The sequence below is a fragment of the Mauremys reevesii genome, linkage group 25 (genome assembly GCF_016161935.1).
Source record: "Mauremys reevesii isolate NIE-2019 linkage group 25, ASM1616193v1, whole genome shotgun sequence".
Classification (NCBI taxonomy): domain Eukaryota; kingdom Metazoa; phylum Chordata; order Testudines; family Geoemydidae; genus Mauremys; species Mauremys reevesii.
The window spans coordinates 14,162,857-14,187,607 of NC_052647.1; the positions used below are offsets into that span (position 1 = coordinate 14,162,857).

The 24,751-nt window shown below is 40.6% G+C and overlaps 2 protein-coding genes across 7 annotated transcripts in view; one reads left to right on the forward strand and one right to left on the reverse strand.

Annotated features, from left to right (window-relative positions):
• FAM186A (family with sequence similarity 186 member A) overlaps positions 1 to 2,073 on the reverse strand; it is a 28,639-nt gene extending 26,566 nt beyond the window's left edge. The window contains exon 1 of one of the 2 annotated variants that reach the window (XM_039514872.1): positions 1,315 to 2,073. In XM_039514872.1, the coding sequence (XP_039370806.1) occupies positions 1,315 to 1,477 (163 nt within the window). In that variant the 5' untranslated portion in view covers positions 1,478 to 2,073. The remainder of the gene's footprint in view (positions 1 to 1,314) is intronic. The other variant, XM_039514874.1, reaches the window with a different exon arrangement.
• Positions 2,074 to 2,245: 172 nt separating this feature from the next.
• Positions 2,246 to 24,751, forward strand: part of LARP4 (La ribonucleoprotein 4) — a 41,929-nt gene continuing 19,423 nt past the window's right edge. For 4 of the 5 annotated variants that reach the window (XM_039514875.1, XM_039514878.1, XM_039514877.1 and 1 more), the window contains exons 1-9: positions 2,246 to 2,604; positions 9,437 to 9,584; positions 13,683 to 13,841; positions 15,879 to 15,954; positions 17,467 to 17,603; positions 19,631 to 19,734; positions 21,999 to 22,109; positions 23,354 to 23,407; positions 24,204 to 24,413. In XM_039514875.1, coding sequence (XP_039370809.1) covers positions 2,359 to 2,604; positions 9,437 to 9,584; positions 13,683 to 13,841; positions 15,879 to 15,954; positions 17,467 to 17,603; positions 19,631 to 19,734; positions 21,999 to 22,109; positions 23,354 to 23,407; positions 24,204 to 24,413 — 1,245 coding nt within the window. In that variant the 5' untranslated portion in view covers positions 2,246 to 2,358. The remainder of the gene's footprint in view (positions 2,605 to 9,436; positions 9,585 to 13,682; positions 13,842 to 15,878; positions 15,955 to 17,466; positions 17,604 to 19,630; positions 19,735 to 21,998; positions 22,110 to 23,353; positions 23,408 to 24,203; positions 24,414 to 24,751) is intronic. The other variant, XM_039514876.1, reaches the window with a different exon arrangement.

Here is a 24,751-nt window from a genome sequence, read left to right on the forward strand (position 1 = left end):
TCTCCCCTCACCCATTTTCAGGACTCCACACAGTGAACTATTCCATTTCCCACTCCAAAGTTTCATCTGTTCCTGCTCTTGATCTTATCCTACAAATACAAAGAATTAAAGCTCTTTGCCACCTTATGGTGTGTGAGTGGGGAAAGCAGATAAGCCTTGGAATACAGGCCTCTCATGGCCTCCTATGAGTTATGGGAAAAGAGCATTAGGAACCTACGAATTGCCAGACAAGATCAAGAGTCCATCTACTGCAGTATCCTGTCTCCGATAGTGGCCAATACCAGATACTCAAAGATAGGTGCAAAAGTCCTAAAATGGAGGGCTAAATAAAAATGTACACAATTTTGTTGAATTTTTCATTATGCAATTTTCAAAAATCAACAATTTTTTTGATATTAAAAGTTTTTCACAAATGTTTGTTTTACATCTTGGGGTTTTGGGTTTGTTTTCAGTTATTCTTCCGCTGACATTCTTTCCCCTTTTTCTTTTCTCTCCTCTTCCCCCTTTCACTCCCCCCCCCTTTGTATTTTACTACTGAAAAAGGGAGGAAAAAAGGGAGAGAAGGTTTGAAAAAAACAAACAAACTAAAAACAGACTACCGGGTAAATGTCTTGTCTTCAAAGTTTTTTTGTTTTTTTTTAAGGAAACAAAGAAAAAATGTTCAAGAAAACGTCAGGTTTAGAAAAAAGGCCATTTTTTTTTAATTACAAAATTTCAACCAGTACTGCTTCCCTCCTTCACATCACAAAAAGAAAGCAAATTAATCAAATTAAATTAATAAACACTACCCTGAGCTTTGGAATTTTTACCCCATAAAGGGTGAAATGCCAGAGTCTTCACAAAGTGCACTTGGGATTTCACAGTTTAATACTGCTTTTATGTGGAAGGCACTCAGATACTAAGGTGATGGGTGGCAGTATAGAACTATCCCAAAATAGACTGGAGAGATAACTGAGTGTCTGTGTATGTGTGTGCAAGCATGTGCGTGTGAGTGAGTGTTTATTATTAGAAATTATTTGTATTGATGAATCAGAGATCCCCACTATGCTAGGTAATATACAAGTATATACACAGGGATAGTTTGACTTCTATATATGTGGGGGCAGCTAGCTCCAGTCAGGTCAAGGCTGCATGTGGCGACGTGTGTAAATTATGTGCCTGCCCGAGGCTTGGAGTTGGGGGGGCAATGCCTGCTCCTCAATTATGCCCATGGACATATATAAAAAAGGTAGGTCCCTGCCCTAAAGAGCTTAGCCTAAGAGAGTCTATTTCTTTCAGAATTGGAGATTCATGTTGGTCTTTTTCACAGGTTACCTGTTATTCTGGGTAGATTAATTTTCTCCTCCTGAGGGTGGGGGATAGCTCCTCTGTCTCTGATAAAAAGGTGACAAAACATCTGTCGGGGCCTATGAAACAGAGCCACATCTTGTGGGTCACAGTGATGTTTGAGTACAACATGACCCAGCTTTCTCGCCATCTTATTGCTCAGGTTGAGGCTCAGCAAGATCTTGATGTGATGCAGTGTTGTAACTCTTGTGACTTGTCACAGGTATCACAATATTTGGTAAAAGCAGCAAAGAATCCTGTGGCATCTTATAGACTAACAGATGTTTTGCGGCATGAGCTTTCGTGGGTGAATACCCACTTTTCGTCAAGTATCAGAGGGGTAGCCGTGTTACAGATCCTTACAATATTTGGTATTCTTCTTGAAGCCTCAGACCCTGGAGTCCTGACATTACTGTGAGACGCTTGGCCTTTATCTCATGTTTGTGGAGAAAAGAGGGCCAACATGAACCAGAAGAGCCCCAAGTGTATTGTTTTTAAGTCAGTCTGATGAGTCTGAAGGCCTGACTCATGGTTTTGAAGGCTTGAGGTTGGTGCTACTTGAAATCCACTTCCATGGCCCCAGGCGCAGCATGCTGTGGGGCAATGATGGCGTCTCAATGGGGCACGCTCCCACCTTGGGGCCCTGTCATTGCTCTGTGCAGCCTTGACGTGAGCTCACCCTGTTTGGATGCTACCTCATGGCTCTGTGCTGGGCACGTCCTGAGGTGGCACAATGGCCCCTTCAGGGGCACACAGAATGGTACATTCCCCCGTGCACCCCCACTGCACCGAGAATGGCACGTTCCCCCCAACAGACAAACAAGGAGCGGACCACTCCAACCGATTCCCCCACAGAGATTGGTACATGCCCTCTGAACAACAATCCCAATAGCGTAGAGAATGGTACACCCCCTCTGACACCTCATCCCATACTACGCAGAATGGTTCATTCCCCTAGATTGGTGTGTGTCCCCCCCCGGGTAATAGTACGTTCCCAAAAGGACCCTGGCTAGTTTCTTCCAACTGCCTTCGATGACCCCGGAAGGACTTCTGGGTGGTGACCCGGCAGAGGCGGTGGCGGCCGGGGAGAGGCGGAGGATCTGGAAGGGGCGGGGGCCCGGGCCCTGGCTGGCGGCAGCAGCCGGAGGCGGAGCCCGAGTGTCCTTATCGCTGGCGCTGCCGGAGCCTGCCTGGGAGCGGGGCGCCGTCCGAGCCGGGATCCCGGGCCCGCTGGCCTCGCGGGCAGGCGGCAGAAGGAGGATGCTGCTGTTCGTGGAGGTGAGGAGGGGGCCCGGATTGCGGGAGGCGGCGAGGCCGGCCGGCGGGCCGGCCGCGTTGTGGGGCCATGTGACTTTCCAGGCCGCACACGCTGCTGCCGCGGCTGAGCCAGCCAGCCAGCCGGCCGGGCCCGCGGGGGAGGGGCCGGGCCTGACACAGCAAATCCGGCCCGGGGGAAGGGGCTGTGGAGTCACCTCGAGGAGGGGGGCGGGGAGAGCCGGGGGGCCCAGGAGGCCGCATGAGTGGACTTTGGCGGGGTGTGTGGCAGGAGCGAGGGGGCTGAGGTGAGAGGGGCGGTTTGAGAGCGAAGGTGAACGATGGGGCGGACTGGGGGTTAAGAAAACCTCGCCCCATCTCTTCGTCCCCGGGAGGTTCTGTCAGTGGCCGGGCTCTCGGTGCCATGCTAGAGAGAGGGAAAGCGGGTGGGGGGAGGGGGAAGTCTTGAAAGGCACCGCATTGACCTTTTGTAAAAGTTGCCCTGGTGGCTGCCTGGTGCATGGCGCGGCGCGTGTGAAGGTTACACGGTGGGGGGTGGGCGAGAGAAACCCTTGAAGTTTTTTTAATTTTTAAAATCTCGTAGATTTTTGTTGTTGTTCTTTCGTCCCCCCCCCTTTTTTTTAATTTAAAGCAGAGCTGCCATGGCATGTGTGCAATATAATCAGCTGATCCCCTTGCTTTCTCTGCCTGGCTAATGCTTTGAGTAGATTCCAGAGCATATTGTTCTTTGCATTGTATAAACGTCAAACTAGCAAAGCTGCAACTTAGCAACTTGGCACTGGCTAACTGTGCCCATAAATAGAGCCTGTGGAAGGATTGTATTCCACAGGTTGTAAGGCAACTTTGGTGAGAAAGAGAATCAAATCTAGCAGGATCTCTTAATTGCTTGTATATTTTGTTGTAATTAGTTCCTATCAAACCATATAAAGTTGAAACATTTTTTTATTCAAATCTTTTTTTCCCCTCTAATGTATTCAAAACATTTTGAAGACTAAGGGAATTGTGGAAGTGCCTTTGTAAAGTAAATATGGGAAACTTTTAATCCTAGAAATCCTAATTGAGTAGGAAAGGGATAAACTATTAATTCTCTTTTAAGATTATAATTTGTACTCTTGGACTTGCACTCTTTCTAATTTTTCTGAAGATTACATAAACTCGCAATGTAATTACTTGCAGCTAAGAAACTGGCTGCTTCCTTGTTTCAATGGACTTCCTGGTTTTCCTTAATTCAGCTGCTGTGGTTAGTTTTTCAGTTTAGTAAACTGAATTGAAAAAAATGGAAGTAATGCATTTTTTGGTAAACTTAAAGACTATATAATTTAATTAACTAAACCTAGTACATACAAGTGTATAGTGTTTCTGTACTTTGAACCTAAATACACATGGCACATTAAGGAACATTTCTTTTGAATCTGAAAACTTACAACTATGCTTTTATTGTTGTTGTTGTGGTGTGTAGCCTTGATGGACAAGGTAGACTGCTTCTTTATTGCACCAGCAAATAAATTAGTTCCACACTTTTAGGTAAAGTGTTTCCTCACCCTTGGCTGTGTATGAAGTCCTTTGATTGTGTATTTGGATGTAATACTGGCTGGGAAAGCATTATCTAAATTGTATCTGTTAGAACCAAATGATCTCTCATCTACTATTACTGAAAGATCAATGTGTTTAGCAAACACTTTCTGCATCACTTCAGTGAAACTTAATTCCATTGTTTAGATTTCATAGTCTGTAGTGCACTTTGTTTAAATGTTCCAAATTGGTTTGACTTAATTTACTGTAAGACAAATCAACATAATTGACAATCAATTTGTAAGCACGTAGAAGATAAGGTGATAAGTAACAGTTAAGAACAAATCATGTCAAACCAACCTAATATCTTTACTTGTCAGGGTAACAAGCCTTGTGAATGGGGGGGAACTAGTAGATGTGATATATCTTGATGTCAGTCAGGCTTTTGATATTATCTCACATAACAGTCTCATAAACAAACTAGAGAAATGTAGCCTAGATGAACCTACTATCTGTTGGGTGTGGAATTGGTTTGAAAACTGTACTCACTAGTTATCTGAGGTTCACAGCCAAGATGAAAGGGCATATGGAGTGGGGGTCCCACAGGGTTCTCATTGGTCTGATTCTATTTGATATCTTCATAAATGATTTGGTAATGGAGAGAATACACTTCTAAAGTTTGCTGGTGATACCGCACTGGTAGGGTTTGCAAGCGCTTTGGAGGACAGGATTAGAATTAAAAATGATCTTGACAAATTGGAGAAATGGTGTGATATGAATAGAATTAAATTCAGGGTACTGCACTTAGAAAGGAATAATCAATTGCACAAATACAAAATGGGAAATGACTCTAGGAAGGAGTACTGCAAAAAAGGATCTGGAGGTTATAGTAGAGCAGACTGATTCATATTAAATGTAATACTGTTGAAGGGGGGAGCAAATATTATTCTGGAATATATTAGCAAGAGTGTTATAAGCAAGACATCAGAAGTCATTCTTCCACTCTACTCAGCACTGATAAGGCTGATGAGTTCACTTCTGAGCACCGGGAAAGATGTGGCCAAATTAGAGAGAGTCCAGAGGATAGCAACAAAATTGGTTAAAGGTCTTGAAAACATGACCTATGAGGAAAGTTTGGAAAAAATGGGTTTAAGTCTGGGGAAAAGAAGATTGAGGGGGGAGATAAGTCTTCAAGTACATAAAAGGTTGTTATGAAGAGGAGGGTGATAAACTGTTCTCCTTAACCACTGAGGACAGGACAAGAAGTATTGGGCTTAAATTGTGACAAGGGAGATTTATTTTAGATCTTAGGAAAAGCTTCCTAACTGTAAGGGTAGTTAAAGCACTGGAACAAATTTGGAATCTCCATCATTGAAGGGTTTTGAGAGCAGATTAGACAAACACCTTTTAGGGATGGTTTGATAATAATTAGTCTTGTCTCAGTGCAGGGGACTGGACTAGATACAGATCTGTGATTTCTATGTTCATGTTAATTATAGAGTCCAATATCAGAGGAGTAGCCATGTTAGTCTGGATCTGTAAAAAGTAACAGTCTGACAAAGTGGGTATTCACCCATGAAAGCTTATGCTCCAATACATCTGTTAGTCTATAAGGTACCACATGACTCTTTGTTGTTAGTTATAGAATTGAACATACTAGGGTTCGGAATAATTGACCTGAGGTTAATTAACAGGTCATGTACTATTAGTTTATCATATGGTAGTTTTGTTAATATTTCAGATGAGTAGTTAAATTTGTACTGTGGTTAAGAATGCTTAAAGAAAGGGACTAGGGAACCCCCTAACTTGAAGACAGCCATTTAAGTTTTGGAATGAATATTGTTTGTGTCACTTTGGAAAAATGATCTTACCACAGAGCCATAGTGCTTTGATTTAGTTTTTTTTTTTCTTTCCCATTTTTGGTTAGATTGCAGTTGCTCTTCAAATCCACAGGCTGATAACGAACACTGTTTAAAGTTGTGAACAGCTGTCTACACCTGTAACTGACCACACGGTAAAAAAGTTAAATTTATAGGTGAGGAGCTAGTTATTTCTGAGCAGCAAATGCTTTGAGGCAGATCCTAGAATTAAAATAATTTGACAGAAATGAGGCACCATAATAGGAATAGGGCTTAGACTTAAAATTAGCTTGAGCAAGTAGGAATCTGTGTAGCCAGGGAGTGACTGTCTGAAGATTCAGCAAGTCTTATGCTATAACTTGGTTCATATTAGTTGCTTTGTTTGATCTGCTCCTTTCCCTTCTGCTGATAAGCTATATGTCATCCATGATTAACTTCTGTTATCTTCATATGACTGGTCAAATTCTACTGCTACACTGGAGTTCAAGGCAGTTAGTCCAGCTTGGGACTGATGTACCTCAGCAGAATTTGGCACAGCCACTTTATACCATATATACAAAACAAGATTGTATTTGAGATCAAGATATTCATGGGGAAGGTTAGCTGGTAACTGTAAACTGTTTTTTTTTTTTTTTTTGGTTAAAACACAACTGAAATTCATTCATGCACACAGTGCTAATTAGTAATAGGAGTACTGAGGCACTTTTTAAAAAATGCTGCCTTGGTATGGTATAAAGTGACAGAGTCCTGTGACACCTTATAGACTAACAGATGTATTGGAGCATAAGCTTTCTAATACGTCTGTTAGTCTGTACGGTGCCACAGGACTTTGTCGCTTTTTACAGATCCAGACTAAGACAGCTACCCCTCTGATACTTGGTATGGTTTGTAACTTGAAAAATTATTGGTGCTAAATATATTACCTTTCCAACCTGGTGTAGGGTTAGAGCTGTTGATAGAATGAACTGTGGGCATGTAATAGTATGACCTCTGTGCAGAAGTACGTTCCGTGTCTCTTTGTTACAGAGCCTGTATTTGTGTGGATCATGCAGGGCCAAGCATATTGTTCACATTAAATAAACAATGTTAGTACATTGGAAGAATGCTTTGAGTTTCTCACAGTACAATCACAACTGTGATTTGATATTTCTAATTTGAATTTCAGCAGCTTTACTTCACCTCAGTGTTCATTACGGTCTATAATTCTGGTTATCACATTACTCCCTTACTGGGAAATATTAGAATTGTGTATTTTTAGCTATTTAAACTGTTGGGGAAACTTAAGAAATGTAATAAGGCAATCTCTCCTAGTTGGTGCCTCAGTGATGTTTCATAGCTGTAGAGACATGGCAGCATGAAGGGAATATGCCTGAGTAGCACCATTCAGTGTATAAGGGCTTCCTCCTCTTTTTGTGGCAATAAGACAAAACTCATGCAGGCTCATATGAGGGTTGTGACACAAGCAGTTAAAAAATCTCATACTCCAAGCAGAGTATAATCAATCCGTAGCTCTGCTTGTTGGCCTAAAACTTGCAGCATACATGGTGTGCATTATCCTGCATGCCCCTCTCCTGGAAAACCTTGTCATCATAAAGATAAACAGAATCTGGTTTTATCTAGCACCTCTTACGGCATCTCTTAAAAGTGCTTTACAAAGTAACATGAGCCAGATTTTGGCAGTGGGTAGCCATCTTGACTAATGGAGAAGCCATTGTGTTCAGTAAAATCAGCTTTCACACAACTGCGCTCCCAGTCTGTTGCCAAGGAAAACACTGATGTCACAAATTCAGCATTATGACTTCACTGCAGGATAACGTAGGATGAGCAAGTATCTGTTAAACAAAATTCTTTTGAAGAGGATACCTAGCAGGAGAAATTATTAATCACATAGGAAAATGACCAGAGGTTTAAGTAAAACTAGTCTGGCTTTCACAATTAAGTCTGTCTTTAGAGAATTTATTGAAATCCAAAAGAAATACAGTGCTTACATTCCAGGATACCATAAGTGATGTCGGTCAACTATTCTAATCTCTCTTAAGGAGAGTTTTATTATTTTTGACTCTGAAAAGGACCACAGACTGAAATACAAAGCTTGAGTTCTCATGTTTAGGTTTTGTGAGATTAACTGCAAAACCATTCCATAAGATATGGTTTTTATATCAAGCTGAAATGCTAACTGAATATGCTGGTATCTGATCCCCTCTGAATTTCTCACATCCAAAGCTGAACAAGCCTACTCCTTGGAGGGTTAAAGCAGACAAACAGTTAGTGAGCAGGTGAAACTGGATGCAAAGATTCTTAGTGTTGTTAGAGGCATCCCCTGTAACTGACCCTGGCCGTGTGCAAGGAGTTCCAGTACTGATATTTCTCTACATCAGTCTAAAGAAAAGACAGATGTCATACCTAACATTCAAAGTATCCCTAACTATCAACAATCTTTCTCCAGATCAGAGGGAATTCCTGGAATGACATACTGGCTGCTATCCAGAGCATGTCTTCTGGGAATTCTCTGGTTTTGGATAGCTTCCTGGTAGACTTTATGTTCTGTTGAGCAGAGCTTTCAAGCAGGCCAACTCTGTCATTTTGTAAATATTAGTTTTACTGATCATTGTCTCGCTGCAATGTCGTAACTGCTTTGTGAAAATACTTCAGTGGACTGAAACAAAAAGGCTTCATGTGGTAAATGGGGCCAGTAGTATTTGAAAAACATTACTATTTGTCTATCAAGCTCAGTTGAATAAGCAAGAGTCCATACTGTAAACTCTCTGCTAAAAAGGCATTTGATGGGGTGGAATGAGAGTACTTACATTCCACACTCTGGCTTCAGAAAAACTGCATACACTAGGAGCTTGATTGTGACCCTTCAGAGTCAACGGAAGTCTTGAGACTGAGTTAATTGGACATGGGGTTGGATCATAGAGTACAAGATAGTACCACAATTAGTTGCCTTTTGGATGTGGATAGATCTGATTGCAGACCTCATTTATTAGCACAGCCTCTCTCCTGAAAGTGAGACTTGAACAACATAGGTAGGAAGCCCCATATAAATGAAGGCAAGATCTGATTCCTTCATCATTTTATTACCTATCATTTTCTCAGAGTCCTTTTAGTGCTTAGTTAGAAATGGACATTCAGGTAGAGTCTCAGTTTAAAAAATAAACTTGGCTGTTGCTTTGTTCCTCCACAGCATTACCATCTGAAGTCTTGCATCATGGCAGTGAGATGAATGAGGCCCTCTTTTAGCCAGACCTCATCCTTGGAAATTAGGGAGATAGCTTATACTCAACAAGCTATCTTTTGTCTAAGAACCTATTCTCTCTTGGAAGGTGAAAGTCTGTTTTCTGCCTCTTTGGTTATTTAGCTGTCTTAAAGAAAGCACCATGCCAAGCTGTAATAACTGCCCTAACTACTTTCTCATTCTTCTTGGATTATTTTTGCAAATCATTTACTTTTTGTCTCTTCAGCAGGTAACATCAAAAGGTACTGGCTTAAATCCAAATGCAAAAGTGTGGCAAGAAGATCCACAGGGAAGCACTGAAGCTGCACCAGTGACCAATGGCACTGAGCATTTGTGGCAAGAAACAGCTGCTGCACCAGGAACTCATAGTGAGGGTGAGATGTCTAAACGCAAATGATGACTTAATCCCTTGCTTAGTTTGGATTGTGCGTATTCTATATGAACCTAAATCCAGCAGTAAGAAGCAACCAATGTTGTTGTCCTTGAAAGAACAGCTCTAGAGGCTGATGTAGGAGCCAACATGGGTTGAATATGACAAGTTTTCTGAAGCTGTTTACTGCCCGTTAACTGCATCAGTAAATAGTAGGGACTGCAGAAAGGTCTGATCTGAATGAACTTTAGTTTAAGACTCTGAGTTGGTACCTAAAGCTGTACTGAGGAAGAACAGTCAGGATATGAAAAGTAATCCAAGAAGGGAACAGTGTGTTATGGCCCCCTATAATACTTAAGAGGCCCGATGATGACCAAGTATCGCGCTACGAGGGAAACAAGCTGCTAAATGTGCAGAAATGGATTCTATACTCTGTCTCCACCTCCCCCCCTTTTTGATTATTTCTTTCTTTCTTGCTTTGTCTCTGTTGCTTTTTCTCACCATTGCTGCACTTTAGTATATACTTGACCCTGTGAACAGAAAGATTATGAGATCTGAGGGCCACACATAATCCAGATAGATTATGGAGCTATTCCACAGTTACATTTCAACTGGAATGTATGCTGCAGAGCAGTTAAAAGGCAATTGCTTGCTTAAAGCTTAGACTGTACTTGTGTAAATCTTTACTAACGTTGTTAAATCTACCTGTCCATAAGGTGGGTGGGTTTTTTTTTAGTTTATTTTTAAAGTTCAGGTGGTAAAACACTTCTGGGTGAATCTGTGTGTCCATATACAAATGAAGGGTTGGTTTACACTGGGAACTTATGCTGGCATAGTTACATCTCTCAGGGCTGTGAAAAATCCACTGAGAGATGCAGATATACTGATCTAACCTCCGAGACAGTGCTAGGTCGATGGAAGAATTCTTCTGTAGACCTAGCTACCACTTTTTGAAGAGGTAGATTACCTATGCCAACAGGAGAACCTCTCCCACTGGCGTAGGTAGTGTCTACAGTGAAGCACTACAGCAGTGCAGCTGCAGCTATGTAAGTGTAGACAGACACTGGCAAATGCCTTTTAAAATCTTAGGATAAGTGAAGAATCATCTGGTGACAGGAATCTTACTCCTCTACAAATCAGTAGCTCTTCCAGCATGGGTCCTTTACTGAGCAAAACATTCCATTCATGGCAGCCAGCCATTTTGCCTTGATGAATTGCACTGTAGTCTTGAGTGCTGCTACTGCATGTAAATTGGATGTGATTTAATCCTATAAACTGAACACCAGCTCTTTCATGCTAAGAAATGAATTACCATGATTTACTTCATGTTTTTTCTGTTTTGACACTACTTAATTAGCAGCTATATGTGCCACCATCTTATCTTTAAACAGCTTTGAATATTGGCCTGTTCCTGTGATATGAATGTCTTGTGTAAACACACACAATCATCCTGCTTAAGCTATATTGGCATAATTAAAGCTGTGCAACACCTATAGTGTGAAAGTGGTTATAATGATGAAAGCACATTTAAACTGGTAACTTCACTCAGAAGTTGTAATGGTATAATTCTTTAATAAAAAAAAAAAGGAAAAAGGAAAACAAAATTGAACCAATATAATTATGCTCATTTAATAATAAATAAATAAAACCTCTGTAGACCAGGGATGTGATGGAAAGTAAGATGGAAAAGCTCTAAGGAAATAATACTCATGTTCAGCTTTTCAGAAATTAAAATACATTGCTGTCAAATATCTGGCTAAAGGAGAATAGGAAGGTTATGAATCAGTCTCCATATCAGCTGCTGTGTATCAGTACCTTGTGGGAATGCCAAGCCTTAAAGACATCTGCTCAACTGTGAGGGCAGGTGAGAATATCCCTGGGAAGGAGTGGCTTTGCTGTCAGTGTATCAGCAAGGTCTAGCTTTGCTCTGGCATCATGGAGTCTCTAGACAGCTGCTAGAGAAGAATAAACACCACATCTCCTTAGTCTAAAATTGTCCATTTGCTGTCAGTTATTTGAAGTTCTCAGTCTGAGTGTAGCTAAGTACCAGGTGACTAAGTCCTGCAGAGGAACTCTACCAACCTCTATGGGATGGATGCCCAAAGGTGTCAAGCCAAGAGTTCCAGGTAAGTGGTAATAACTGGTGAGGTCACTTCTCCTGCAGAAGGAGGCACGTAGTAACGGAACATTGAGGTTTCCTTCACTACATTTCCCCAACATTGCTTTGACAGAGTCCTGGAGATCAGAATACACTTTGGGTATATGCTCAAGGCCCTGTGCTTCTGTTATCTCTCCTGGCTCCCTGTGCCCCACTCTCTCCTATCATCTCTGGCAGAGCCATTCAGATAGATTCTCCAGCTGGTCACAGCACAGGAATCTTTCTGGTGCAGAGGGATTCTGTAGGAGAAGGTAGTGTAGGGTGGACTAACGCCGCATTTGATTTAATGCGCTACTGTGAGTAGGGGAAGAATACATGCATTTCTCTAGTCCTTCTAGCACGACCTGCTCCCTATCCCTGCTTTTAGGTTTCTCTGCAAATGTGAGTGGCCCCATCCACTTCCCCAAATCTCAGGTCCAAAAAAGCTAAAATTCAGGTGAAAATGGGTAAAAACCCACACGCTTTTCCCACCCAAAAACTAGGAAATTATGGGGGCAAATTGGTAAATACCAATAATAATAAAAGGCCTCGGGTTAATTGTGGCAACAGTTTAAAAAAAAAAATCTGATAAGAGTTTTTAAAAACTCTGCTCCCAGAACAGGTGCATTTATTCTTTAGCTCAGTGCAAGAACCATGTCTTTAATTTTTGTAAATGTATAGTGAAAAGGTTTATATATAAACATTCAATATCACAGGAAAACTAGTGTAATTTTATTTCCAGTGGAAGCAATGTGTAGTTGGCTATATTAATTTACAGCAATCATAAGCAAATATTTGCTTGGCAATAATAATTCCACGGTTAACTCAGATTTGCTGTTGTGTAGCATTGAAGAGTTCTAGACAGTTGAAACAATTAGGAGGTAGAAGGTTGCCATCTTACTACCTCAAAGAACTTAATCTAATGATCTCATCCTGTGAGATGCTCAGCACCTCCAACTCCCACATATGTCACTGAGAGTTGAATGAATTGGCCATTTAACTTGCAGTTAAAGTTGCAGGATCCAAAGCTCACAGAAGCCAATGGACTTTGGATCAGGTCACTGTTTCACATAGTTCAGGAGTATCTAACTTTAAATTCACTAGCTGGCATTCTGTGTGAATTTGTTTGAAGCCTGTTTGGTCTTACTTTGGATAAGAGATCACTCCTTTGTTTTTATGGAATGTCAGACTTGCTTAACACTAGAATCCACCTCATGAGTCCAAATCTAGACAGCATTAAGATTATCAAATTGATATTTAGATTATAGGTTTGTAAAGGATACAAAGCGTGATCTTCAAATAATTGAGACTGGCTAAATTCCTGAAAACAATGTGTGTAAGCTCAAAAGCTTGTCTCTTTCACCATCAGAAGTTGGTCCAATAAAAGATGATACTACTTTAATAAATAATTAAAAAAAATCTTGGTGTTTTCATGTTTGTCTTTTGAATGGCTAAAAATATTTCATACTCCTTTATGCTGCTTAAAAAAGCTAAAGCATATTTCTCCAAATGTGCCTTTACTTGTCTTCATGCTGTTTCTTCTGTACTTAAGTGCATTTCACCAATAATGTCCTTTACCGCTAACGTGACTTTGAGTTGGTTAATGAAAGTTATGGTAGGCCTGGAAAAGACCTATTCGATCAGTCTCAGTCCTTCTGCAAGTAAACTTTCCCTTGTTCCACTCCAACCACATCAGATACTAAACTGAAACTACACTCCATTCTATCCCAAATTTTCCTGTTTTCCAAAAACGTTGTGAGACCAGTACAAACAAGGGAAACAAAGAAAAACTGCCTATATACAGTGCTATCAAATACAAAGAAACAAACTTAAAAAATATGAGTCTTTCAGTTACAGTATTCTTCGGTGTTCTTTGTAACAATGGTAGACAATACACTTTTCAGATGGAAAATATTCTTAAACTGATGTGTCCTTTCCATTTACTGAGCATGTTCTCTTTGCCAGGTAATGTAGAGATTGTGGAGGATAGCTGTAAGCGGTATGAAGTGATGTATTCTCCATCTTGTGAAGCTACAAGAAATGGCACTGGTATTGAGGAAGCAGCTGCTAATGGAATGGCCCTGGCAACTGAGGATCTTGGATACCAAATTTATGATATTTCTGGTGAGTGTTCAAGCTACAGTACCATTTTTATTCTATGTTGTTGTCTTCAACTCCTATAGTCTTAAGGGATTTCTCACTGTTAATGTTCACGTACCCAGAATGTGATCTGCCTTTCTTTTTCTAGACTTTTTAAAGTCCACAGCTTAATGCAATTGCTTATGCTGTAAATGCACAAATGCTGTCTTTTCTTCATCGGTTATCACTTGTAGCCTAAAGAGCCGAGGCACTGAACAAAGCAGAAACAAAGCTGCTCTTTAGAGCTTACAAGTGGAATGATTGTTATCGCAGGACTATTCATGTTAATCTAATACATAATATACAAGAGAAACAAAGTTATGTAAGCAAAGACTAATAGAGCCTCTTAAGCTCAAAATACAGGTTTTCTACTGCCTCTGCAGCCTTAGAAAATTACTTTGGCAATGCTATTAAAGACATTGCTAGGGAGTAGTATTGGAGGGCAGAAGAGAGTGTGGTATAGTTGGGACAGAGACTTGAAGAACCCTTCACAGTGGGACTTCAGAGTGGAACTGCAGGGAGGGAAGAAGGGAAGTAACAGGTATCTGAGATCCAGAAGACCGTGTCCATTCACTCATCAAATAGCAGTGTGAAGGAACTTTTCTATGATATTATCCTGTGAGCAGTGTGTTGCTTTTAATAAACTTAGCTTTTGCAATGAATAGGACTTTAAGATTTCTCAACCTTCTTCATCTAGAATCAAACCTCTTTCTGCAGAATAACAGTGTTGTATGCGCTCCCCCTGAAATGAATAGGACGTGTCCAAGACCTTGCTTTCCTTTGCTTACAATACCCTCTTAGGACAACATCTCATGTGAAGATGTTTTTTGCATGCACGGAAACTTTTTTTTTTCCTGCCATCATCTAACCCAGAGGAGTTGGTTCGGTGGTGGGTGGAGTGTAATGTGTGTATACATTAATTTGTGCACCCCTTTTGGTGTGATAAGATTTGGTGTGAATGCAAGGAAACATTTCTATTGGGAAGCAGAAATAAACATGGCTTTACTTGTTTCCTTGGATTTGCATTATTGATGATGGGAGGAATGTGCTCAGCTCTGAGAACAGTGTTAATTACCTGCTGCAGTGTATCAGGTGAACTTATGTTCATCTCTCACTTTGGTGACCTATGGGGGTTGGAGCAGGGACTTTTGGACCACATTCTGAATGAATCCTAGTGTTCTGGTCACCAAGACAGCGAAGTTAGTGTGTGTCTCCCCAGTAACCTGCTGCGGGAAGGTTCATGTGTGTGGTTGCATTTATTACATGCAACAGTCGGTAACACGGGGAGAAAGTTTACTAAAATCATATACAAATAGTCCCACTTTCATCCTGCATTTTCATTAATTGATTTTAAGATTGTCAGTTGCTGTTATGGTGGGAAACGGTCTTATGTGTGTGAAACTTAGTTTAGATTTTTCTAGTGAAATCCAGTATGTTCATATCCCTCTGCTGATGTAAAAATGAGTGTGAAGATTAGTCTGGTCCTTGTGTCCATGTCTTGAAGTCTTTTAACATTTGAGCTACAATCAAAGAACTGCATTTGTATGTGCACAAATGTCTGAACAAGTACTATGTTTGTATGCGCAATCAGTATTCCTTAACACAAAGGGTTTAATTAGTTACTTGCATAAACATCAGAGTGGTAATTTATGCATATGTACTTTTGTCCACATAGTTCTAAAAATGTGGTCCTTGTTTTTTAAAGTCCTCTTTTGAACGCTAACTGGTCTTTAAGAGAGCATTTTAAAATTAAAAGTTTTCCTGTACTTTGAATCCTCTCTTGAAGGCTTCGCTTGTCAGGGGAAGGGATCCAAATAGGCAAAAATACATGAACAAATAGGTCCACTCAAAACGACAAAACAATTGGAGAGCCGTATATCTCAGACTTCCATTCCTCTCATGTTATACTGGAGGATATTTAATATTTTCACTTTTTGCACAACTAAAATTCACTTTTGAATTATGTTCTGGGTTACACGATTGGGATCCAGTGGGAGTATGCTAATTTAATGCCTCTTTCAGGTGAAGGCAGCTCTGCCGTGTCTACAGAAGACCTGAAAGAATGTTTGAAGAAACGACTCGAATTCTGCTTCTCACGGTATTGTGTGAAGAATTCATTCAGCATCTATTAAATGCTTTGTGAAAGTTGCAGCTAAAGGACCCCATGTTTTGGTTACATATGTCCTATGCTCTGGGTCTTACTTTTTTTTTTTATTTTAAACCGTGAAAAGGAGGTTATAAACCAGGAGATCAGAGGTCAAATCCTGATCTCACTTGCTGCTGGGGTAGCAGGCAGTATCTGAGTAATGTATTCTACTCCAGGGAAGATGGCATTTTGTCACGATGTCAGGGCAGCCTCCTTGGGTCAACTTGTATTGGATGCGGGGTATGTATATACATCTGCAGGAGATCCTTTTAGCATGAAAGATGCAGTTACTGTGTTTTGCCTTGAAGCCACAGGGTTAAAGTTTCAGGTCTTGATCTTGATTCTCTGCTGAACTAGCCCAGCTCACAGACCTAGATGGATAAAATGAAGTACTTCTGTGGAGTTGGAAGCTAGGGAAGAATGTTATTCTCCCTCTAAAGAGGGTTATGGAATTACTGCTAGTTGTCAGGGGTGGTAGGATGGGTGTATCCTTCCTCTAGGACATAATCCTTTGAGTAACTGATAGTATAAGTGCAAGTGGGTGCAACTAATTTTGCAACTGTCAGGTCAGCTCCACAAGTAAATCTGGTTATGCCAGGTTTGATTCTGGCCCAGAGTCTGATGGAAAAGCAAACTTGGGAACAGGCTACACTCTGTGGAAAGCTGTTAACAGAGACCACCGACAGGAATGCTCTCAGTTTACAGTGCATGTACAGCCTGCCATGTTCACACAATGGCTGCAAGCATTGGTTGCATTGGTCATTTGTAATGCCTAAGGTGAGATCCTCTAGTTCTGCTGCAGCTTTTCTTTTCTCCCTAATTTTGGACAAGAGCTAGAAGTGTTGGAGCTGAACCAGTTCAGCTGGCCCTGCCAACTCCATCTGACAATGCACACCTGCAGCTCATTTCCGGAAACTACTCAACCACTGTTTCTTCCAACAAAGTGCTGGGTGCCGTGGGAGGGGTTCCAGAATGCAGTGGTCCAAAAAGACCTGTAAGTGGTGCTGTGTGGATGTGCCACAATAATTCTGTTGGTGCTGATTGGTGACCGCTGAAACATTGCAAGGGCAAAGAAGCCAGCCAGCCATCTCCTACAGAGCCTGAGCCTGCAATGTTGTCCTTGTTTAGTGAAGACTAATTTTCTATATTTCACAAATCTAGGAGGTTGAGGCTACTTAATTGCATACTGGTAAGTAGCTCCTTGGGATGGATGTTGTACAGGCAGGGTAATACGCCAGCAACTTAGCCTCCGACACCTTTCAGCTGCCCTTTCACTTTATTTTCGTTGCCTTGATTCTGTTTGCATTTATTCCCAAGAGTGAAAACCTGTGGGAGCATGTGCAACTTGATTAGAATGGCAGTTATTTTGTTTATTAAATCTTAAAACAGTAGTTGTCCTATCACTCCAAGCTTTTTTCCTAACGCCTAGAATTTGCCTAAAATGTATATATTATTCTCTTCTAGCGAGAACCTTTCTAAGGATCTTTACTTGATGTCTCAAATGGACAGTGATCAGTTTGTTCCAATATGGACAATTGCCAACATGGAAGGAATTAAGAAGCTGACCACCAATATGGACCTTATTCTTGAAGTATTGAGATGTATGTGTCTTTTTTATATTAAAATCTTTTCTAGATCAGTAGAAAAAATGTGCTGCTGAAAGCTGTAAATACAAGGAGCTTTCAGTTTTAAAGAAACCAGTTGTATTGTTCTTCTTTCTGTAGGACTGGTCTCTGGCATATAGCTACCGATTTTGTTCATGGAAAAATCGGGTTGTGATTAATTCTTCTTGGAGGAAACCAAGCTGTCCAAAGCAGATCCATATAAGAGTAGCTACCCCAGTCTCTTGTATCTTGTATTTAGTAAACTTCCTCAAATCTTTCTTGAAAGAAAGAGCTTTCATGAGGACTGAGTTTTGATAACCAAAAGCAAAAATCTTACTCCCTGAATGTAAAGAATGACAAGTCTGCTCTTCTGATTTAATGTCACTAGAAGGGGTAGTTCTCCTGTGGTACTGACTCTGCACACCACATCTTCTGTAAAACAGTTTGAATCTACTGCTTTGCAACGTTTACTTTGGATCCATAAATGTTTTTCCCTGTTCCCATCTAAATTTCTCAGTAGGACTCTGCTTAAGAATTTCAAAAAATTAACTCCCTTCCCTGAGCTCAAACCAGCCCCTTAGTCTAATTTGTTGTTGTCTTTAGTTTAGTTTTGTAGGCAGAGAAACACTGAATTGGGATGGGAGGCAGTATCCATTTCCTTTTGATGTATCCATGTAACATTGAGCTATGTTCACATTGATGGAATAATAGATCATTTAAGCTCTTGCACTCTCACTTCCCCCTTCACCACACGCTCACAAGTGGAGAAATGCCTACGCTTAAGATTTCTCTCTCTTATTATTGACTGGTAATTCAAACATCTGTCTCTTGTTACCAGCCAAAGACACAGATTTTACAAGATTTGTTTATTACTCTCCTGGAACTCTCTCCCTTCACATGTAAATGTGAAATTCAAAAATGTCAGCTCTTCCTGGTGCATGTCTGATGCCAAGAAAAACCCCTAAAATTAATTTCTGTTCAGTTGGGAGCATGTTTTTTTTCTGATTCTTTCAAAAGTACTGAGTATCCACAACTCACATTGATCTGGGGAGTTGCAAGTGCTTAGTGCCTTTGAATATTAAGAGAATGTGTATATTGCATTGTGTAGTGCATGTGTAAATGAATTCATGACTCCAGATAATTCAAAAACTCATCATTCAGTTACTCAAACTATCCACCAATATCTGCCCAGAAGCAGGGTTGATATGTGATCGCTATTTAAAAAAATAGCTGCATAATATTTTTTTAGCCACAGTTCATGGTCTTACAATACAAGATTAGTTACATGATTTTCATTGTTAATATTGAGAATACACTCTGGTTGCCCATAGATAGTCAATACAGACCTTGTGGTGCCAAAAGACCTGCTGACTTCACTGTGTGAGAAGTGCAGATTTGTCCCCTTAGTGGTATTTGTTTCTGGATTGAACGATATGAATGGAGACAGGCACCTATTATAAAAATAAAAAGTTCAGTGCCAGTTGGGGAAAATACTATTTTTGGTGAAAGCTTAAACGCCTAACTACCAAATGTGGTTTGAAAATTTAGGTTTTACTTTGACTTTTCACACACCTTTGCCTCTCACCTATTAAGACTGAGATTCATCACAGCTGGTTTTGTCTATAATCTCTACAGGTAACTAAAGAGATGTCAAGATCTCTAACAGTATATGTAGGCAATGAAACAGTCATGTTTCTTCCCAAATTCAAAGCACACTTTACAGTCCGTCTCATGCTCATTTGCCACTGTTGTGTTTTCTGATATTTGAATTCTAAACAGTTTCAGAATTTGAAACTTTTTTCCCTTTGTCTTTTACTTGGCTACTCTGAGGATAGGCTTCTGAATTGTTGTTTCAATATGTATACGTGGACCAAGTTGTGAAAAATTAGATCCTAACCAAAGGAGATCCTTAATGCCTGCAAATATGTCAAAATATTAATTGATTTGAATCTTGTTGCTGACTGTTCTGTGTGTATTGCAGCGAGTCTTACAGCTACTAATGTCCAATTGTATCTTAATTTTAGCTTCCCCTATGGTACAAGTAGATGAGAGAGGGGAGAAAGTAAGACCAAACCATAAGCGATGCATTATTATTCTTCGTGAGATCCCTGAAACAACACCTATAGAGGTAAAAAATAATCTCATGGTTTACAGTAAGTATATTGGGACTTGAAAACATAGCTCTTTTTGTTGCAGCTTGAAGCAATGTGCTTTTTAGAAAACTGATTGGCAACTTAAGTTGTAGATAAAATTTAATTCAACTGAGTGATATTTCTTATAAACAGCTTCTAGTCTTTTCTTTCTTGAAGCAATGTGAAATCCAAAGACCATATCTCATTCCACTGATGTCCTTTTCCATTATGTTATTAACACAGTAAAATGCTCTTTGTTACATGAAATCTATTCTCTTCCACTGAAGACTATGGAGGTATCTGAGCTCTTCTGGAAGGCAGGTTGAATTGGTTTCCTTTCAGATCCAAAAGTGAGAAATCAGTCCAGAGAATAACTTGGATTTCAGGCAAAAATTTTCACAGCAGGCACTTTGCATTAAGTCAGAGGGTTGTTTTGGCAGATACAAACATTAATAAACATTTCTTATTCATTGTGATCCAGTTTGAGCCAAGCTCATTATGGTGATAGAAAGAGGATAATAAAATGCCTGCTGATATTTGGCTGACAGAGCTGTTAGTTAATGAATTTTTTTAGAAAATTTTAGACCTGTAATGTGAGGCATTTGTGTAGTGGTACTCTAAATTAGCAATACTAATGCAATTCTAGATGAACAGATTTGTCCTTGTAAATCCCTGAAGTCTGTTGCTCCTTTTAAAAGCTGTAACCCATTGTGACACCAGCAACTTCTTGCAAAACTGTTACTTTTCTGGAAGTTAAGAATCTTGCTTCAGAAGGACCTCTGTCAAGGTAACTTGGCTAACTTGAAGCCACAGAGGATGAGGCAATATCTTTTATTGGATCAACTACTGTTGGTGAGTTAGACAAGCTTGTGAGCCGCACAAAGCTCTTCTTCAGGTCAGAGAAAGGTACTCCAACTGAGCAGCACAGCTAAATGCAAGGTGGAAAAGATGATTTAGCATAAGTAGTTAACGCATATTCTAAGGGACCATTCAAGTTAGAGTACATTGCATACAGCTTGAAGCCAGTTATTCATAAAGCTTCCTTGCCAGCTTAATGCTGCGATATCTTCCTTTATCCCATGGTCCCTTCACCAAAAAGCCCACTATTTTTGGTTTTGTTTTTTGTTGTTTTTAATCTGGGTAGCTCATGAGTGCAAGACTGATGTTATTCTCTTAGAGAACTCCACAGATGTACTTTTCATGTAGGTAGAAATCTCAAAGAATTAAACTTTCTCAAGTCACTTTTGGGCATCTTATTCTCATTACAAATGTACCTATATGCATGTCTGATATTGAAGAAAACTCAGTGTTGCATAACAAAACCTAAGATTGTGTTGTGCTCTGACATAGGAGACCTGCCTGCTTACTACGCACTCCCTATCCGTGGCCTCACAAAGTCGCGGGACCTCCTGGTCAACCTCCTCCTCGCCCTGGCTAAAATGGCCATCTAGCAACCAGGGAGAGGAGGTTGGCCAATGGAGACTCCTGTGACTGTGGGGCTTGGTTCCGATCCTCTGTTCACGTATCCGGGCAGAGTTCCTCTGGGTGGCGTCCACTGGCTCTCTTGATGCCTTCGAGGAGCAGTGGGCGCTGTCCGGGGTTCTCTGCTCGGTGTCCCCGTCAGGCTCCCTTCTTATGACCCTTTGACCGCACTCCTGTCCCTGTTATTTTATTAGTTGTCCCCCGAAATTAGTGGGTTTCTGAGGTCCTGTAGATCCTCCCCTTAGATGGGGGGGGGTGGTCCTTTAGCGTTGGGCCCAGTTTCACAGAAACCCAATAGATAGATACAGTTCCCTTCCTACACAGATTGGCAAGGCTTGAGTGCTGCTGCATCAGCTGCATATTCAGCCCCCTGGGATGGGTGATAGGATCCTTGTAAGAGACGCTTTTTGCTGATTAAGAGCAGTTCTGAAGGGCATTAGTGGGGATCTCGGGGTTTGGAAGTGGAAAATGTTATCTGGGAGAATGCATGAATCAGCACATAAACCAACATATCCATGTAGTATCTGGAGAAATATACCAACATTTTAATGTTTGTATCTTCAGCTGGACCAGTGCCAGTCTAGTAATGAGAGAGATAACATGGCAGTTATATGCTTCTGCTAGGAGGTTGGACATATTCCTGGCTACAGGATGAGCTTTCAGTAACTCAGGATGTAGAACAAAAACTTCCCCTGGTGGGGAGTGGACGTTAAATCTCCCAGTTGGTTTGCAATGATAGTTTTGGAGACCCAGTCCTAACAAGTTTCGTTTTCTTCAGGAGGTTAAGGCGCTGTTTAAAAACGAAAACTGTCCCAGAGTGATAAGCTGTGAGTTTGCTCACAATAACAACTGGTACGTTACATTCCAGTCAGATACTGATGCACAACAGGTAAGACTCCATTCAATTTGAAGGCAGTCTCTATCCTTTAATTGAACCTTCCCTGTTATTCTTGGGAACAGCACATCTGGTGCATGATAAAATATATGCCAGAAGGGAGAGTTAATTTAATTTATTAATGTATGCAGCACCTATTGCCTGGAGAGCTAGGAGCTTATTTACAAAGTTGAATTCAGTTTAACTGATAGAGAAATTCAGGCGATTAGGGATGACTGCTGTTCTTGGACTACATTTCTACTCTCTGCCTCTTTTTTACCATGTGTGCTGCTTCTATTTGGTCTCTTTTGCTACTCTTGATAAATAATAGTGTCTAGTTAATGGAAATGTTGTTGGATACTGGATCTAGTATCCTGTAATGCTGGCTTTGTTTAAACTAGAGCTAGTTAAAAGGGGGGCCAATCTACATGGGCATCACATTCATTTCTGTAGTTCTTCCAGTTGCACTGTTGGGACAAATGGGTACAATTGGGCTTTTATAGAAAACTTAAGAGTAATGCATGAATTATTTCTGTTGAAAACTCTTCTCAAATGCATATCCTGCTGCAGTCACCATGACTAAACCTTGCAGTTTTGTGCTACTGCATGAGAACCTGAAAGCAAAACTGTATCGAAATTGCCTGGACAGGAAAATGAAACTGAAGCTTTTTTCATTGAACAAGCAGAGAAGTGGGCAGTTTTAAAAAAAGGCCAATTAAGTATCCCTGTAAATAACTTGATGGGCAATGATTTTTTTTTTTTTTTGGCTGCCATAGGAAAAAACTAGGTGTTTTGCAGTGAAGGCAACATAATATTACAAACCAGGGTTTGATTTAGTACAAATTCTCCCTTTTGGTGTGGTTTCTCAATGTCACACTCAAATATTGAAATGCCATTGCAGTGGCACACTTAAGGCAAGCACTCTTCTGTTTAACCCTTGCAACAGAGATTAAATATTTACTCTTTGACAGCAACATGATATGGTCATGTCTGTGTTAGGATTTAAGAAAGATGGATCAAGGCAGGAAGATCTGTGCGCTAACACATTGCAGCTTGGTCTGCATGAGGAACCACAAACTGTTGATGCTCTGAATAACACAATGGCTTTTCCTCTTGTAAAATTGTCATAAACTTATCAAAATATAATGCCACTTGAATTCAGGCCTAGCTATGTTTATATTAGTCAGTTTGTAAAGACTGTCTTTGAAGTGCAGTTTTACCAAAATGATCTTTCAATAAATGTCTTTTTATGTACACAGGCATTTAAATACTTAAGGGAAGAAGTAAAAACCTTTCAGGGCAAGCCAATAATGGTAAGACTCTTTTTATTTAATATGGGTATGGGGAGATTTCAGGGCAAAATCTTGGATCTTTTTCTTTGGCCAGCACTGTAAACTTATTAAAATTAGTTTTGGGTTGCAGAGCCGTTCCTCTGTAGGACACTAGCTTGAACCCAATTTAAGTGTGTGTGGTGGGTGATCCCAAGTGCAGTTTCTACTGGAGGGGTGTGTGTGTGTGTTTGGGGGGAGGGGGGGAAGAGAGTGCGAGTGTAGGTATAGATACTTTAAGCTTCCAAACTGGCATCCTTGTTTGTAAGACTCAGCAGAGGGAGTAAGGACTTTGATTCTCTTCATTTTGTAGAGCTTGCTCCTCTAGAATGACATTTAGACAACCTGGCTGTGCAGTGTGGGGAAAGCTTGCCCTGCCTGCTGCTCTTGATCCTGTACCTAATCTGCTGAGAAGTGAGGACTTCAGTTCCTACAGTTGTCAATCTGGCATCTTTCACAGCACTGACTTTTGCTTAAATTCTGAGTTAGTCTCATATTATAGAGCAGTTATTGCCATAAAATGCAACATAAAGTTTAAAGCTTTGAGTGATCCATTGGTTTAAGATACCCACCCTTAATTTTAGCACTTTATTGTAAGAAGGGATAACCAACACTGCAACATAGTCTATCACACAAGGTTTATGCTTGTAGTCAGCAGTTAACCTAGTTTTTCCTTACTTACATTATAATAAAAAAAAGAGAGAGAAAAAACTCATGTCTTTCCTCTTGCTCTCCCCGCCTCACATATGGCACACGTAACTTGGTTTGATCTCTCTTACAGGCAAGGATAAAAGCCATCAACACATTTTTTGCTAAAAATGGCTACCGGGTAGTGGATTCCAGTGTGTATACTCAGCCAGTTCAAACACAAGCACAGTTTGCCTCACCACTGTTTATGCAGCCTGTATATAGTCCTCAGCAGTACTCTATTTACAGTATTGTGCCTCCGACTTGGTCTCCAAACCCTGCACCTTACTTTGAAACACCACTGGTAAGTAACTGCTGCAAATTTTCATAAAATGGGAGGGTTTTTGTTATCAACACTGATGGGCAATACATTAGGAATATTGTCCCAAAAATCTACTCTGAGAGCTTGAGTAACAAATTGGCTTGTGTTGATTGGGTTGACCTCTCAGTCTTGCAAGAGACATGGGTCTGGTCACCGCTTGCATGTGTTTGTGGATTACTAACCATTGGCTTCAGCTGGTGATGGTCCAGATCCAATAAGATAAGCCTCTAAAAGGCACTCTGTCCTATCACCAGCATCAGTTAAATCTCAGGGGCCTCTGGTGTAAACTCAGTTTATCCCAAGCAAACCTGGGGAGGTGA